At 38.8% G+C, this 14,107-nt stretch overlaps 1 protein-coding gene across 3 annotated transcripts in view; it reads left to right on the forward strand.

The window, feature by feature from the left end:
* The window catches only part of LOC107595082 (SAFB-like transcription modulator), a 20,064-nt gene extending 6,593 nt beyond the window's left edge, over positions 1 to 13,471 (forward strand). The window contains exons 4-20 of one of the 3 annotated variants that reach the window (XM_016285394.1): positions 320 to 347; positions 1,426 to 1,981; positions 2,611 to 2,654; positions 3,987 to 4,093; positions 4,225 to 4,374; positions 4,816 to 4,931; positions 5,023 to 5,177; positions 5,269 to 5,369; positions 5,460 to 5,516; positions 5,642 to 5,775; positions 5,862 to 6,042; positions 6,127 to 6,251; positions 6,347 to 6,520; positions 6,743 to 7,066; positions 10,272 to 10,407; positions 10,495 to 10,652; positions 12,962 to 13,471. In XM_016285394.1, coding sequence (XP_016140880.1) covers positions 320 to 347; positions 1,426 to 1,981; positions 2,611 to 2,654; positions 3,987 to 4,093; positions 4,225 to 4,374; positions 4,816 to 4,931; positions 5,023 to 5,177; positions 5,269 to 5,369; positions 5,460 to 5,516; positions 5,642 to 5,775; positions 5,862 to 6,042; positions 6,127 to 6,251; positions 6,347 to 6,520; positions 6,743 to 7,066; positions 10,272 to 10,407; positions 10,495 to 10,652; positions 12,962 to 13,058 — 2,643 coding nt within the window. In that variant the 3' untranslated portion in view covers positions 13,059 to 13,471. Of the gene's footprint in view, positions 1 to 319; positions 348 to 1,425; positions 1,982 to 2,610; positions 2,655 to 3,986; positions 4,094 to 4,224; positions 4,375 to 4,815; positions 4,932 to 5,022; positions 5,178 to 5,268; positions 5,370 to 5,459; positions 5,517 to 5,641; positions 5,776 to 5,861; positions 6,043 to 6,126; positions 6,252 to 6,346; positions 6,521 to 6,742; positions 7,067 to 10,271; positions 10,408 to 10,491; positions 10,653 to 12,961 lie in introns of all 3 variants that reach the window. The other 2 variants (XM_016285395.1, XM_016285393.1) reach the window with 2 other exon arrangements.
* The last annotated feature ends 636 nt before the right edge of the window (positions 13,472 to 14,107 follow it).

Consider the following 14,107-nt stretch of genomic DNA (forward strand, 5'->3'; position numbering starts at 1 on the left):
AACCGGAGCGAATGAGGGCACTTGCGTGTGAGAGAGAAGGGGTCGTCGGAGAGAAGAGAGCGAGAATGCGCGGCTGACGTTATTGCCTGTGCCGCTGGTAACCAAACAGATCGGCTCGAAATCGGAAAAAAGTGAGACTGACCGGCCGGTCACCGATCCAGGCTGATCATGAGGAAAATCGTCTGATCGATCGGTGCATCTCTATTTTATTGCTATTGAATGTATGATTTCTAAGTATCAATAATGACCCCCCCCCCCCCCCCCCCCCCATTCTTTAGAACTTTATATAAATTCTTACATAAGTTTTTTTTATTTTCAGGAGACTGAGGAAGAGGAATCTGAAAAAGGTATGTCTGGTCACTTATTGGGGTGGAGATATAAAATTTGTTTTCAGGTTTCAGACGGTTGGACTTCTCTTGCTTCCTTTTTCTTTTGCTGTTTTTCAATTGCAACCTTCTAGTCAGACACATTAAAAGCGGGTCTTGCAACAAATCACAGACATTAAAACGTCCCATCCGGAACATGTGCTGCATCAAAGGACAGATAACACTTCTTCATTTGTGTTAACATCAGTGATCCTCCTAATCTCATCTAATTCGTTCAAGAGCACATTACGCTGCCACCACATTTCATCAGCAAGAGGAGATCGTTCACCCACTCGATCTCAGTGAGTTTCCTCTGTTCAGAACACCACCCAAGCTTCAGCAGGCCGCCTCTTTCTTTGTTGAGACAGGACTACCTCCTGAAATGGAGACGGCAACAGGCTACATGCCTTTGTTGACTGGTCAGAACATTACATATGAACCTCGTTCTCCAAAGTCTTGACACTTCTTTCTGACTGCAATATAGCCGACATGGCTTAAGTGGACATCAACGTCACTGCTTGTGCTTTGAACACATTCAAATGTGGACATCCATTTTTAGCCGTGTTACTGGACAGAGTACTGTGAACAAGGCTAGATTTCCTCCAACGGATCAGAGAAGATTTGGCACCCTGTTTTTGATTTTGCCACCATCAGCTGTAAAACGAGATGGATGGTCAGCGGAAGTGTCTGAAAGAAGACTCTCGATGTGACCACAAGAAGCTGAGTGACATCTGGCAGGAGGAATCATATTATGGAATAGATTTGAGGTTTCACTCAGACTTGAATGCATGTCTTTAAAGCAGAGAAGTGTGTCGATGTCACCCAGTTGTGGAACCTTCAAAATGTGGACCAAGAGTGATGTTCATCGTAATGAGAAGATTGTTCAACGTCTTCGTTGTTCTCTAAGGAATGTGTTTTTATGTATACCTGTGGTTTCCTCACCCACGATGACCACTAACATTAAACTTGCTCTTTGTTGTACTTTCTAGGTCACGTAGCACAGAGATTTGAATGTTAAACAATGTGTTTTGCCATGTTTTATGCTTGTTAAATCCCTCAGATGTAACTGATACTGATGATGCTACCCGTGACAATTCTAAAACCTTCTCCTGTGAAGACGGCCTTGCTGAGGTAGGAGTGGAGCCTGATCTTGAGGCAGAAGCAGAGCCCGATCCTGATGTGGAGATTGAGGCTGAGAGAGAAGCAGAGTCTGAAATCCCAGCAATGGAGGCCTTGGAGAGCGACACTGCTCCTGAACCCATAAAAGAAGTTGAGGATGACAATATATCTGTCACCATCCAGGCCGAAGATGCCATCACACTGGATGTAGATGGCGACGATCTCCTGGAAACAGGTAAACATGTGAAACTTCCAGATTCTGAGGCAGACAAGGGCTGCGAAGAGCCTGAGGCCACTGCTGAGATGGGGCAGGAGACAGACTCGCTGACTGAAGCGATAGATGGCCACAAGGATGGTAAGAGAGATGACGGGCTGATGTCTGATGCCGCCAAGAAGGACAGCAGAGAGGCCTCGAAGAAAAGAGAAACGGGAGACAAGGAAAAGGATTCTGGGAAGAAAGGCCCCTCTTCAACTGGGGCGACAGGTCAAGCAAAGAGGTTTGTCTTTCTATGTCAGTTCTTTAAGATACTACTACCAAGTTCCAGCTCACTAAGAACTCCGCATTGTGGGTAGCCGCAAGAATTTTTTCATAAATTGTTCATTGTACCTAATCCCTGCCTTTGGTTTTGCTCTTTTGGTTTGGTTTGCCATTTTTTTTCCCGAGTTTGGTAATTGGTGGAGTTAAACAAGGAGCTGAAAACACGTCGATTACGCACACATTTCCAGCACTTGCTTTTCCAGTCCCTACTTATGGGTTAAAAAAAAGAGCAATAGTTCCAGTGATGTCAGAGGGGTTTGTCAGTCCAGTCAAGTGATTCTCTCTGAAGTTGAACACCCTCCTGAGGATGTCATTGGTCAAGGGAATAAATTGGCAGAAAACCTGACCCACCTTGCTCCTGTGGAAAAGCAAGAGAAAGAAGCCTTATTGGAGTTTGTCCGAGTGCAAGCCTTGCCTATGGGGATTTTTGTTGTTGTTCTTTTGTTCTTTTTCTGTAATGCACCAAACATTTGTATAACCTTTTGTTTGTTTGGAGATGTACCTCAATGCCCACAGTCTTCTCTCATGCTCTGATACTTATTAAAGTATTTCTCTCTTTTTGTCACTCTCGTAATATTTACGTTTTAGCTCTTCAAAAGACAGAGATGGAAAGACTACAAAAGATGAAAAAGGTAAGACTTTCCTTGGAATATTAGACTTATAGTTTACCATTAAGTTTATACACTGCAGCTGGTCTAAGTGATAAAACACCAGTATTATTTAATAAACATATAAAAAAAATCTGAAATTAGAAGACAACTAGAAGCTTAAAGCTGTAGCCCGTAACTTTTTTTGGTTAAAAATGATCCAAAATCAATATTTGAGCGAGTACATAACCAGGCAGTGTTCAAAACTATCACCTTTAGCCCGATTCACAACGGTTAGCTTATAATAATGTTTTCAATTTGAGTGGTACGTGTAGGTTTTCGCGGGAAATTCGAGCATGCTGCTGCGTCATTACGTCACGTCTGTAAACATAAAGAAGTTGTCCCGGCTACTACGCTATCGCATGTGAGGATCCTGCAGGTGGCGCATCGTTTATAGCCTTTTCTCACAGCAGCTGGAATAATTAAATGTATCATTTTGATGGCGGGTTATAATCCATAAAGGATTGTGTTTATGAAACGCATGTGAGTGAAATAAAATTATATTCCAGTTATAAATGTGCTTCTGATTACGGATAGCCTGGGATTACAAAGATTTGTATTTTAAAGAAAACCAGTTCGAAGGGAGTATAATCTGCTTTTTGGGTTAAAAGAATTTCTTAATATGAAATTCGAATGGTATGACAATTAGATTAGACTGTTCAGAAATTGAATCACACGCTAAAACACACTATACACATAGTCATGCAATGCTGATGTTGTTAACATTTAATCATTTGAGAATAAAGTATAACTAATAATTTGAAAGGTTTGATGTGATACGAGCTAACCGATCTTTAGATTTAATCACCAATGGTAGCGAGATTTATTGTAATGCTTTTTCCTCAGTTGGTCAGAACAAACGTGGCAGATTTGTTACTTGTTCAGATGGCAATATACGGTAAAAATTCTTATTTGGGTCATATTCCAAGACGTAGGCTACAATCTGTGATTGCAAAGTACAGTAAATATCCACACCGGTGCGGTGACTGACTGCCACACATACTCTTCAGAACATTAGGTTAATCCGTGCTGGAGCCGTGCCGACTCACAACCCACGCAAACTAGATAATTCCGAACACAGCTGCAATTCCAGGTTTTCAAACAGCATCCGTGCTGGAGCCCTGCCGACTCACAACCCACGCAAACTAGATAATTCCGAACACAGCTGCAATTCCAGGTTTTCAAACAGAGATGGCGACAAAGAGGCAAAACTTGCGGACTGCAGCTTTAATTATTTGAAAACTTATTTTGCTCTGATGCTTTAATCAAGTTGTCATTAAAGTAGAGCGTCTTCTAAAGCCTATTATCTGATTTCAGGAAGTGGCAGCAGCAGTCCCAGCTCTACTCGCAATCTGTGGGTGAGCGGCCTGTCGTCCAACACCAAAGCAGCTGATCTTAAGAACCTCTTTGGCAAATATGGAAAGGTGAAGGCTCTTTATATGTGACAAATAGGCACAAGCTTATAATTAACATGTTTGTGATGAGGAATTTTGATGTTGACTGCATTTTCAAAATGTTTTTTATTTTTATTTTTATAAATATTGTTTCAAAATAGGTTTTTAGTGCCAAAGTGGTTACCAATGCTCGTAGCCCAGGAGCCAAGTGTTATGGATTAGTTACCATGTCATCCAGCGCAGAAGTGGCCAGGTGCATCTCTCATTTGGACCGCACAGAACTCCATGGACAACAGATATCTGTGGACAGGGTAAGAACTTTACCACTGTGCTATAAGAGTGGGATATTCAAATTATTTAAGCACTTTTTATGGGCTTTTTATGCTACAGAATCAACACTGGATTGTGATGTTGACTGCATTTTCAAAATGTTTTTTATTTTTATAAATATTGTTTCAAAATAGGTTTTTAGTGCCAAAGTGGTTACCAATGCTCGTAGCCCAGGAGCCAAGTGTTATGGATTAGTTACCATGTCATCCAGCGCAGAAGTGGCCAGGTGCATCTCTCATTTGGACCGCACAGAACTCCATGGACAACAGATATCTGTGGACAGGGTAAGAACTTTACCACTGTGCTATAAGAGTGGGATATTCAAATTATTTAAGCACTTTTTATGGGCTTTTTATGCTACAGAATCAACACTGTGTGCTTGAAAGTACTTTAACTCTGGTCTCGTGGTAACATCTTCATAGGTGAAAACTGACCCGTTCAAAAAGGACTTCTCAAAGAAAGAGGGAGAAGAGAAGACAAGTTCCATTAAAATTTCTGTAGAAAAGCGCACTCCAACTGGAGCAAAAACCTCTAGCAAGTAAGAGTTTGTCCAGTTTGAATCTCTTGCCATTATTTTAAAGAGGAGGAGTGTCAGTTGCATTGGTTATTCCTTCCTTTGTGTTCAATAGGACACCAGTTTCATCTAAGAAGGAGGAGAAGAAATCAGACAAACCATCTGAGAAGGACAGCAAAGACATCAAAAAACAGGACTCCAAAACCAACAAATCTGAATCTTCCAGTTCAGGAGCTGACGCAGCAAAGAAAGATGACAAGAAACATGGACGTATGTTACGGTTTGATTGTATTCACCTACTGAGGAAGTTTAAAAAATGTGCAACTTTATAGTTATGCTTTTAATGTCTTCCAATCCACAGGAAAGAGTCCAGGCAATATGATGATGAACGACAAATCTAAAGGAGAGCAAAACTTCAATAAATCTCGTCCCCCTTTCAGAAGGGGCGGGAGGTTTGAGAAGGTACTACAGACATCCTCAGTATGCACTGTATTTTCATGTAAGGAGGTTTTTATGAAGGCCAAGTTATCTGATCGTCTTATTTCTTTACAGCCTGGTCTACCCAACATGATGAACAGACGCCCCAGAGGATTCATACCACCTGAGGAGGTTGGTTAACACTTTTCTGAGAAGACATAAATTAGTTAACTTTGAAAACATGATCTGAATTAGTAAGACCATATACAATCTCTTTAGTATTTAGTTTGACTTGTTTTTTTGTAACATACTTGCAGATGGACAAAGGCCGTCCGATGCTTAACAAAGGTGGCAACAAAGATATCCTTCCGTTTGAGAAGTTGAAGGAACAGAGGATGCGTGAGCGCATGGTCAGGATGGAACACGTTCGCAGGGCTATGGAACTGCGCAGGTAGACATACTTTCCTTTTCATTTGCAAATAAATCGGCAAAGTGCTTAAGCTGCATTTTGTAATGCTGTTTTGTTGTGATGTCCAGACGGCGTGAGGTAGCAGAAAGAGAGCGCCGGGAGAGGGAACGCATCCGTACTATGCGTGAGCGTGAGGAGAGGGAGAACCTGATGAGAGAGCGGCAAAGGCTGGAGGTGGAAAGGCAGAAACTCGAACGCGAGCGCATGGAGAGAGAGAGACTGGAACGGGAGCGGATCCGTATAGAGCAGGTACAGCCACGATACACCTGCCTGTGGAAACTCGAAGCTGGGATTTTGTCTTTACATTGATGTGCTGAAAATTTGTGTGTGCAGGAGCGACGCAAGGAAGCGGAGCGCTTGGCTCGTGAACGTGAAGAGCTGAGACGGCAACAGGAGCAGTTGCGTTATGAGCAGGAGAAACGAAACAACTTAAAGAGGGGACGTGACGTTGACCAAAGGTGTGTGAACCATACTGTTATTCATTGTTAGGGTCTAGTGGTCTCTAAGGTTCAAAATGGTCAATGTTGTTGTTGTTTTTTCTCTGTCTGTGCAGGAGGGAAGACCCATACTGGAATAGTGGTAAAAAGATGCAGACTGAGCCAGAGGGGCGGATCAGTCAAGGCGGAGATTACAACAATCGACAACAGAACCGCTTTAATGATTTCAACCCTAGGGACCGGAACCGATACCAACAGACATCAGCTGTGCAGTCCAACAACTTTGATAGGTAGGCATTCATGAACAAGAATGCAATTCCCAAACACAATAGGACAAAAAGACCAATCCACAGCCTAAGATTTTTGCTTCTGTTGAATGTTTTTAGCAGACACTTTTAGTCAAACGAGAATGTGGGAGAACATAATACAAGTAGTGCTGACCTACCAAATTAGCACGCGTTCAAATGTGTGAATCAACAGCAAGTCATGAATTCGTTTTTTTGTTTTTGCAGACGCAACCGATTTGACGGTGAACCTGAATCAAAGAAGAATCGACCTGCTCCTCGCCGTGAAGGTTCTGGGTTTGAGCGCTATCCTAAAAACTTTGAAACTCTGCGGAGAGCAGAACCACCACCTCCACCTCGTGCAGAGCTGCGAGACAGTGATCGCCGAGAGATCCGCGACCGTGATGAGCGCAGACCGGTGTCTATGCCTGATCGACCAGCTGGTGGCAGAGTGCCACCTCCCGCCATTGCCCACTCCCGTACCCCCAGAGATGGCAGCCACACTGGCTGGAAGACTGATGGGGGAATGAATTCGAAACAAGGAGATGTCAGGTATGGATGAGTTTCTGTATGTGCTTACTCTCCTCTAGCAGGGTGTCCGCAGGTCCTTAAAAAGTCTTAAAATGTCTTAAATAACGTTTTACTAATATAAGACCTTAAAAAGTCTTAATGTCTTAAATTCGGATTCGATGGGTCCTAAATATATTTGGTCACATTACCGCTAAAATATCTTCAGTCTGATGGACCTAATGACTGTTTACAATCATTGGACAGACCGAAGATTTTTTCTTCCCCGCGGTAAGTTACTGCGTCATCAGAGAGAATTGCCGTAAGTTAGCAGAATACAGAATACAAGCTCGCGCTGAGGCTCGCTCTGTTTGTCTCTTTGTGAGAGACTTCAGAACAAATGAGCATAACAGCACACACAAACTCAGAAGAAACACACTGAGGTAAAAATTCACAATGTTTAGTTTATTCATAACATGATATAGTTAACACCATGACAAGTGAGCTATTTTGCTCAATATTCTCACGATGCAAAAAACATTCAAAACACCAGAGTGCACGCATTACGTGAAGTCTAGTGCGCGTGCGCATTTACAGTACGCTCTTTCACTGCATGATTCAGTCTATTAAAATACATTCAGAATGATCACAAATTCAAGATATGGGGGCAGAAAATGTGTATTTATACCACTTCTTATAGTTAATCAGTTTCACACGGAAGGTGCCTTTTTTTTTCTCCAAAAATTACCATATACAAATGTGATACTGATTTTTTTACAACAGTTCAATAAACTAGAAGTTTTATTAAGAGACTTACTTAGACACCGTATTGCCTGTTTTTGAACTTTCGCTCAAAAATTATTCCAAACACAGCCACAGCGCTGTTTTGCGTTTTTGAGCAACATGACAGTGCTTGATCGTTCCTGAATTAATCAAACGTTCCTGAATTAATCAACCATTTAAATGATTCTGTTCAATCGCAACGACTCACGTATTAACAGTGACTTGCTGCCACCTATTGGCGGTTTTAATTTCACATTTAAAGTATCTTTTCATTTTTTTAATCATTTCAAATATCAGCATTCAACGTTTTGTTTAATATATCAAAACATTATTTATGCATTTGTAACTACAGGTTAAATGCATTCATGTTCTGCATTAAACTGTGTGTAAATACTTCTAAATGCCACTTCAGATGCAGCTTATGTCTGAATTGCAAAGATGAATTTTGTTGATACTGATTTCATTTGCTTGGTAACAGCCCAAATGTCTTATTATTCTTATTCACTGATTAAATCCACAGCGCTGTTTTGCGTTTTTGAGCAACATGACAGTGCTTGATCGTTCCTGAATTAATTAAACGTTCCTGAATTAATCAACCATTTAAATGATTCTGTTCAATCGCAACGACTCGCGTATTAACAGTGACTTGCTGCCACCTATTGGCGGTTTTAATTTCACATTTAAAGTATCTTTTCATTTTTTTAATCATTTCAAATATCAGCATTCAACGTTTTATGTTTAATATATCAAAACATTATTTATGCATTTGTAACTACAGGTTAAATGCATTCATGTTCTGCATTAAACTGTGTGTAAATACTTCTAAATGCCACTTCAGAAGCAGCTTATGTCTGAATTGCAAAGATGAATTTTGTTGATACTGATTTCATTTGCTTGGTAACAGCCCAAATGTCTTATTATTCTTATTCACAAGTTAAATGTAAGAATTTGACTCAAAAGATAATGCACACTTAGGCCTATAGAAAAAAAAGGCTTTATAAAGGCAAAAATGCCCATAAAGGTGAAAATCAATTTAAACTTATTGGAAAAGATTCATTTCTATCTGACCACCACACAGAATGTGAAGAATATCAAAAGCTTTAGGATTCAGCTGTCCACGAAAGTCCTTAGGATACCAGCATGATAATGCACTCAAATCAGTTGAATGAGTGACTCAATGACTTAATAATTAAGTGACTTACCGTCACTTACTGGTAGTTGAGTTGAGATGTATGTTGAAAAGTATGCATTTTTCCCCTCATTTCTTATTTGTATATTCATAAATGCATTTAAAACATTAATCTCATAACATTATTTATTGCAGTTGTAATTATTGTTATTTGCAGTGTAAATTATTTAATCTGACTGGTAGCAATAGTGTATATTGAATTTATTGATACATTGTAGTAATTTGACATGAAAGATGGTGCATGCATCTAAAAAGGTTAAAAATAGGCCTTTGTAAAGGTAAATAAAAAATATGCAGATTTAAGTATGTAAAAGCTGATAGAACACTGATGAAAATATTGCTTCAGAATAAATAGTTTACTCCACCAAAAATCTCAGTGATGCAGTTATTTTGCAGGGATATTTTGTATGGAATATTGTCTGCTGACATGAAAAGTTCACTGTATATCGTAGTAATAAATATAATTTATTACAGCAATGATATTTTGTTTTCTTTAATTTAAACATTAAATATTACATATGTAATAAAATTTGTATTTCCATTACAGGTTTAGGTCTTAAATTTCATATAAGGTGGTATTAAAAAGGTCTTAAAGTCTTAAATTTAACTTGTTAATGTCTGTAGAAACCCTGTCTAGGGTGGGGAATTGAGGTTTGGTTCTTATTCATTACCTGTTCAAAACTTCAGGTGACTCTGTAATATTCGACATTGACATTTCATTACATTAGCAGTTTATGAACATCTGTTTTCTTCCACCAATGTGGACAAGATCAGTACTATGACAGCAGTTAAATATAAAAAAAATTTTATTAAAAGGGTAGTTCACCCAAAAATGAAAATTGGCATCTACTCACCCTCAAGTTGTTCCAAACCTGTATACAATTATTTCTTCTGCTGAACACAAAAAGATAATTTTGAAGAACGTTGGTAATCAAACAGTTGTTGGTCCCCATTGGCTTTCATATGATTATTTTTCTCCATACTATAGAAGTCAATGGGGACCAGGTATTTTAATTTTCAAAAAAACTTTTGAATCGGTCTTGGACTCACCAGTTATTATTTTCAATGTATTAATTGAGCTAGTGAGTTTGACCAGTTTTTGGCATAAACCACTGGTCATTATTTTTGGTCATGTCTTTAAACCAAGAACTTTTGCCCTGTGTGTGTTTGACCGGTTTATTTCATTGTAGTGTCTAGAACACTACCAAAGACTAATATTTAAGGCTTGGCTTTCCTTGAGCTGCTGGTAATCAGTGATTGCTGCTGACTGTATTACAGAGCAGCGCGGATGCGTCCAGAGCGTCCAGGCAGAGAGGGTCCCGGACCTGCCATGAGAGGGGTGCCCACAGCTAGTCGTGGCAGAACCAGCTTCAACAGCCGAGACAGTGGCAGACCTGTGGTCATGGGTGAGCAGGTAAAGTACATAACATGCCCGTGACACTTTCTTTTTGTTGCAAGTTATAACATTTAACACCATATATTCTCCCCCTTATCACAGCAGCACTTTGGCAGTGGCAGACAGGTGGTGGTGGAGCGGCATGGACGCGATCAGGGCCCCAGGAAAGACTGGCACGGGGCAGCAGGCTCACAAAGCGGAGGATTCACAGATAACCACCGAATGGGGGACAGTCGACCCGGCATGATGGCACCACACTCCAGGTTTGTTTTGATCATTCCCACGCAATCTTACGATTCAGCTATGTGTATTATGCCAGTTTCACATTGCAAGCATCAGCAGAGCATGAGCAGCGCAGTTTTGTCACTGCCCAGGTTAATGAATGAGTGGGTTGGCTGTAAGGCTTACGTTGTGAACTTGCATTTATTAAAATGTGAAACATGCACTAAACCAAAGACTAGGGACTTTGGTTAAACCTTTGATGGTATTATCATCACATATGCAACATTCAATTCTGTGTTCGTACTGCTGTTGATCCAGAGAGTGCAGCTGCGGTGTAAATATAAAATATGATACTGCTTCACAAACAATCTTTCCATCCACATGTTATTTCTGTGTACAAACATTTAAATAACTGAAGTAGTGGGATAAACGTATATAGTTTGGCTATAAACTGATGTCTACGGTAGCGATCAAAATAGAGTAAATCACCTTTTGAAATTGATACTTGTATGTATTTTATCAATTATTTTGTTATGCCAGGAGGTGGTGACAAGGGACTGTTAAAAAAAAAAAAAAACTAATTGAATCATTAATTCAAGAGATTTGTTCACACATGCTCATCCAATAACAAAACAAGTCTTCATGAATAAGACATTGACTCCTTCATTCAAATTATTATTCGTAATTATTTTGTTCAAATTAATATTTGTTTTAAATCGACAATGTTCGTTGCTTCAGTCTATCCCTCTACTAATTGGAAATTTGTTTAGTTGTCTAATATTTTTTTTCTTCAGAATCATTATTTCAATTTATCAAGACTAGGGTTGCAAAAGTCCGGGAATTTTCCATGGGAATTAATAGGAATAAACTGGAAATTTGCAAAATTCCAGGAACTGGGGACTTAAATGTAGTTGAGAAAAAATCTTGCAGCATAATTTTGGTTAAAACGACCAGATTTAATGCAATTTCAGTTTAAATTCTACCCTACACACTGCTCAATCACATGCACACTGCTTACTGCAGGGCTATTGAGGACACACCCCCTACATGCACTGTGCTTTCCTCCATAACATGAACAGATCATTTCTTAAATCATGCACACAAAACAACAAAATGTCCATCTTGGTAAGTATTCATGTTAATTACATGAATATTACAAAAAATTATGTTTAAAACTTCCTTGTGCTGTGTGTAATATACTGTGCAAATAAATTAGGCTATACCATTGTAAAAACAAATACACTGACTGAACAAACATTTAGGTGAGATAATAATAAACAAATGACCCTCCCCCACACACAATCCCCTCTAGTCACCTAAGAGGGGGTTTCCCCTGCATTTTCTCTGAGCCACACTTGCTGCATTTGAGCCCAAAGACTTCATCTCTAAGTTTTGATATTCTAAATATATCAGTATAAAAAACATTGCATATCTTTTGCTCAAGACTTCATTTATTTGAAAAAAAAAAAAAACAGAACAAAACGGTAATATCGCGCCGTATTACCAGCATTACAATTTAAAATAATGGTTTTCTGTTTTAATATACTTAAAAATATAATGTATTTCTGTGATGCAAAGCATGAACATTTGAACATCATTACTCCAGTCTGCAGTGTTACATGATTCTTCAGAAATCATTCTAATATGCTTATTTATCAATTTTAGAAACCGTTGTGCTGCTTAATTTATTTAATTTTTTTATTACCTGTGATTCTTTTTTTCAGGATTCTTTGATGAATTAAGAGTTTAAAAAAGAACAGCATTTATTTAAAAAAAACCTGTAGAAATCCTTTTTTAACAATACACTAACATCTCCGATTCCCCCCCAAAAAATCCAAAAATGTCATTTTTTAAAATTTGTATTAGTTTGCATGCATGTGAGCCTATGATCAAACAAAATGTTTATATTTATGTTTGTATATGATGCAGTTTAATAAATTTCTCCAAATTTCCAATTACTTCCCATAAATTCCTAAATTCCCCAGACGAAGTTCCCATGGAAATTTTCTGGAAAAGTTCCACCCCTTTGCAGCCCTAAACAAGACTCATGCAGTTCTAGCATGCATATGTCAATCTGTTATGTGCCATTTTTGATTATACTAACTCTATCCACCTTATTTTTAACTTGAATGAGTATATTTTTGACCGTGCAAGGTTTCTGGTGTTAGCCGCCTCCCGTCATAGACGCACTGCTTTGTAGCCCAAATAGTTTGATCATTTACTGCACCTTGTTTGCTAGTTATTTACTCATGGTGGTTAATGAATCATGAGTCTCGCACATTTACAGGAAATCACATTTAGTCTCAAGTCTTTCCTTCACATGTTGACTTCTGATTGTGTCTTTCTGCAGCCATTCCTCTTCTGGTATGAACAGAATTGTGCAGATCACTAATGTTCCCATGGCCGGTGGCAGCGGAGGATTCAAGCCCTTCAAAGGAAGGTTCTAGTAGCTGACTCTCTGCTGTGGAAAAATATAAATACTTTTTTTTCTTCTTTTTTTGAACTTCTGATGTTTTTAATTGGCTGAACTTATAGCCATTAGATTATTGTAAAGATCCAATTTTGTTGTCTTTATAAAAGGCTTGTAGTTTTATAAAAACCTACATGTAGGTTTTTGTTTCCTGAACTTCTCTGGTGACCTGTAAACCACATTTGTGACATACATGTTCTCCTGACATTCTATAGGTGCAACTGTACAGCTTATTTCTCAACCAGTGTTTGTTTAGATAACCTTTCAGATACTCCCATACGCTTTGGGCAGACTACTGCGTGTAGCACTGGACACACCTGTAATTCCTTTAACATTTCAACATGTGACTTTTTTTGATGATTCTACAAGTTATTAAATTGTGAATTATGACCATCTCTGTATAGTTTGCTTCTGTATCTGTAGCCGTATCTGCCCACAGTCTGTGGAAGAAAAGTTGACTGAATGACAATCGGAAGAATCACACAGACTCACGAACCAGATTTCCTTTAATCAGACGTATTGTCCCTCGTCTAAGGCATTTGTTACAGAAAAGTTGTCCATGTACTTTTTGACACTGTTGGGCTACATAAATGTTTTTGGTCATTAATGAACCTTACACACAATAAAAGGTTGACCCTTATAATATCCTGATTTTTTTTATTTTTTCCTTTTTCTGTTTGCTAAGTTAAAATGTTTTGTGTAAATATACACGTATAAAGGATATAAAATAGAAATTGTAATGGGACTGTTTCTTAAAATGATTTAGAAGTACATGTTGTATTCAGCTGTTAAACATGCATCACAACTGCATTTCCATTATGGACTGACCCAGTAAAATTTACAAGACAAATGCACCAGGAGAAAACTTTCCAGTTCCCATCATTGGCAGAAAGCATGTGTGCCATGTGTAATGTGTGGCATTTCAATATCTGTTGAAATGAAGAGAATTACCCTCGGTAATGCTCTGTCAACATGGATCAACTCATTCATGAGCTCTCTCATCATTTGTTGCTTTCATTCCCATAT

The sequence above is a fragment of the Sinocyclocheilus grahami genome, unplaced genomic scaffold, assembly GCF_001515645.1.
Source record: "Sinocyclocheilus grahami isolate Dianchi unplaced genomic scaffold, SAMN03320097.WGS_v1.1 scaffold196.1, whole genome shotgun sequence".
Taxonomy (NCBI): Eukaryota; Metazoa; Chordata; class Actinopteri; order Cypriniformes; family Cyprinidae; genus Sinocyclocheilus; species Sinocyclocheilus grahami.